Source organism: Cebus imitator, unplaced genomic scaffold (assembly GCF_001604975.1).
Source record: "Cebus imitator isolate Cc_AM_T3 unplaced genomic scaffold, Cebus_imitator-1.0 Scaffold641, whole genome shotgun sequence".
Lineage (NCBI taxonomy): Eukaryota > Metazoa > Chordata > Mammalia > Primates > Cebidae > Cebus > Cebus imitator.
In genome coordinates this window covers 796169-799352 of record NW_016107956.1, presented here as the reverse complement: position 1 = coordinate 799352, position 3184 = coordinate 796169, and the positions used below count along the sequence as shown (strand labels likewise).

Here is a 3184-nt window from a genome sequence, read left to right as displayed (position 1 = left end):
GTGCAATGGCACGATCTCGGCTCACCGCAACCTCCGCCTCCTGGGTTCAGGCAATTCTCCTGTCTCAGCCTCCTGAGTAGCTGGGATTACAGGCACGCACCACCATGCCCAGCTGATTTTTTGTAGTTTTAGTAGAGACGGGGGTTTCACCATGTTGACCAGGATGGTCTCGATCTCTTGACCTCGTGATCCACCCGCCTCAACATCCCAAAGTGCTGGGATTACAGGCTTGAGCCACCGCGCCCGGCCCAGGTAGAATTTTTTAACTCTCCATTGTAAATAAGTACAAAGAGTGGGGTCATATGCATCATAGCCATTATCTTTATGCCTGGGTCTAGATTTATGAAAGAGGGAAGGCTTAAGGACTCACAGAACTAAATTCATCTATCCTTAATATACCAAAGTATTTTTAAACAAAAGCTGATATTCTGAAAGAGATGAGAATGATTTTAGTTCTCAGAGCTGCAACTTCACCTTGAACTGCTGGGTAGCATTTTCCTTTTGGTCCCCCGGTAAGCATCTTCCATCTGTTTTTCCAGTTCTCTTATTTTCCACATATCTGATTCCTCCTGAATCTAGAGTTTTTGAAAAGGAAAGAAATAAAAATAAGTTACTAAAAATAACTTTACATTACAGAAAAGTAACCAACTGAAAATACAATCTAACTAATTATTGGGCTACAGACTGGGCTATGATAATGAACCTGGAAAACAAACTTTGGTTTCTCTAGAAAGTGGCTGAACAGTCCAATCCAGTAAATCTCAAATATGTAGAACTCTACTCCAATAGAATTTTTGGACCCCTGTATAGACAAACATCACCTTATCAATTTTGCAATTATGCTGTGATTAGAAAATAATGCCACATGTCCAAAATGCAATGTTATTTTAATTGTATCACCTCAAATGAACCTTAAGCAATCTCACCAGGAAAATAAAACAGCTACCATTATTACATTTTATTGCAAAGAAACAAAAGCTCAGAGATTTTGCCAAAGTCAAAAAACTAGTAAGGACAGGTCTTTAAACTCCCTAGGCTAAATCTCTTTTCACAACATTATAATTTTTGTCAAAAACAAAATAAAATTAATAGTATGGCTGCTAGAGAATTTCCTGAAAAGCAAAATGTGATTACCCAAAGAACATGAACACACTTTATTTCTAAGTCTTCCTCCATAATTTCATTAGATCTGTCCTAGATTTATCTTTTTTTAGCTACCATATCAAATGTAAGCTTACTATACAACTAGGGGCAGGTTAACATAATTGCACAGGCAGCTTGGGTAACAGTTTTACCCTCACCCATAATTTTAAAAATCAGGTGATATGATAGTAATAATATGATCAAACCAAAAGTAGTACAGTTTACTGAAGAAAACTAAACCGGGGACCTTGGCCCAATTTTCATTAAATGTGCTCTCCTAGGTGACTTCATCTACTCTCACAACCTCTTATCATCTACATCTTATAATCTACCTCTTATCAACAATTCTGAAATCTTTATGTCCAGCCCCAACTTTTCTCCTTTCCTCCAAGCCTGAATTTTCAACTGTCTGGACAGCCTATAAACAGCTCACCATCAATATGTTGAAAACCAAACTAATTACCTTTCCTATCATATTTGTCCCTTTTTTTGTTCTTTATCTCAATTAACAGAATCATCATGATCTACCCAGTCACATAGGTGAACAACAGGAATCTCAATTGTGAAGGTCCACTTACCCTCAGATTTTCTTCCACCCCTGCCACCTGTGAGACAGTAAAATAAGCCCCTCTTCTTTATCCTCAGCCTACTCAATGTGATTTTCATAATAAAATATTCTTTTCTTCGCTACTTTTCTATAAAAATACAGTATATAATACATGTAACATAAAAAATATGTGTTGGCCAGGTGCAGTGGCTCACACCTGTAATCTCAGCACTTTAGGAGGCCAAGGCGGGCAGATCACCTGATGTCAGGAGTTCAAGACCAACCTGATCAACATGGAGAAACCCCATCTCTACTAGACATACAAAATTAGCTGGGTACGGTGGCACATGCCTGTAATCCCAGCTACTCGGAGGCTGAGGCAGGAGAATCGCTTGAACCCGGGAGGTGGAGGTTGCGGTGAGCTGAGAAGATACCATTGCACTCCAGCCTGGGCAACAAGAGCGAAACTCCGTCTCAACAACAACAACAAAAATACGTGTTAATCCACTGTTTATGGTATTGCTATGGCTTTCAGTCAGTAAGTAGTAGGCTATTAGCACTTAAGTTTTGAGGGAGTAAAAAATTATACATGGATTTTTGACTATGCCAGCGGGGAGGGGGAGGGTTGGTGGAGGGGGGTGGATGTCCCTAAACCCTGCATTGTTCAATGGTCAACTGAATTAGATTCCATTCTTATCATTATCATTTAATTAGCCACCAAGTTCTTTGGATTTATCCTAAATTCCTCTTCTTCATCCCTGCTGTCACTAATTTCATGCAAACGCTCATCATCTCTCACCTGTAATACTGTAATTACCTCCTAATCTTCCTATTATTTCTCTCCATCTGATTCATTCCCTACCCAGCTGACAAATCACCTTTCTAAAATATAGCTATGATCATGTTATACCCTGTTTAAAAACATTTGATGGCTTCTTTATTGCCTAGAGGAAAAAGTCTCAGCGCCAACCATCACAATCCAACTCTAATTACCACTGAGGCCTTATCTTCTGCTACTAACCCCTACATTCCCTACTTTCTGGATACATAAATTTCTTACCATGCCTCAAGTGATTAATGCTCTTTCTCATTGCCATATTAATGTATGATGCTCTCTATCCAGAATGATCTTTCATACCTGGTAACTTATTCAAGAACCAGTTCAAATATAAGCAGCTCAAATACCACTCATTCTGTAAAATCTTTTCTAATTCCCCAGGGTAGATTTTATTATTTCCTCCCTAGTGCTCCAAAGCACTTTGCAAATATCAGTTATACATCACTTATCAAACTGTATTATAATTATTTTATTCATAATTTTATTTTCACTTTGTACAGAAGCCTCCAAAAACTAGATGACAAGAAAATTATCTGAGGCCGGGCGCGGTGGCTCAAGCCTGTAATCCCAGCACTTTGGGAGGCCGAGGCGGGTGGATCACGAGGTCAAGAGATCGAGACCATCCTGGTCAACATGGTGAAACCCCGTCTCTACTA

At 39.2% G+C, this 3184-nt stretch overlaps 1 protein-coding gene across 5 annotated transcripts in view; it reads right to left on the bottom strand.

The window, feature by feature from the left end:
- Nucleotides 1-3184, bottom strand: part of NKAPD1 (NKAP domain containing 1) — a 12678-nt gene that overhangs the window by 7768 nt on the left and 1726 nt on the right. For all 5 annotated transcript variants that reach the window (XM_017517673.2, XM_017517675.2, XM_017517672.2 and 2 more), the window contains one exon: nucleotides 475-575. In XM_017517673.2, coding sequence (XP_017373162.1) covers nucleotides 475-575 — 101 coding nt within the window. The remainder of the gene's footprint in view (nucleotides 1-474; nucleotides 576-3184) is intronic.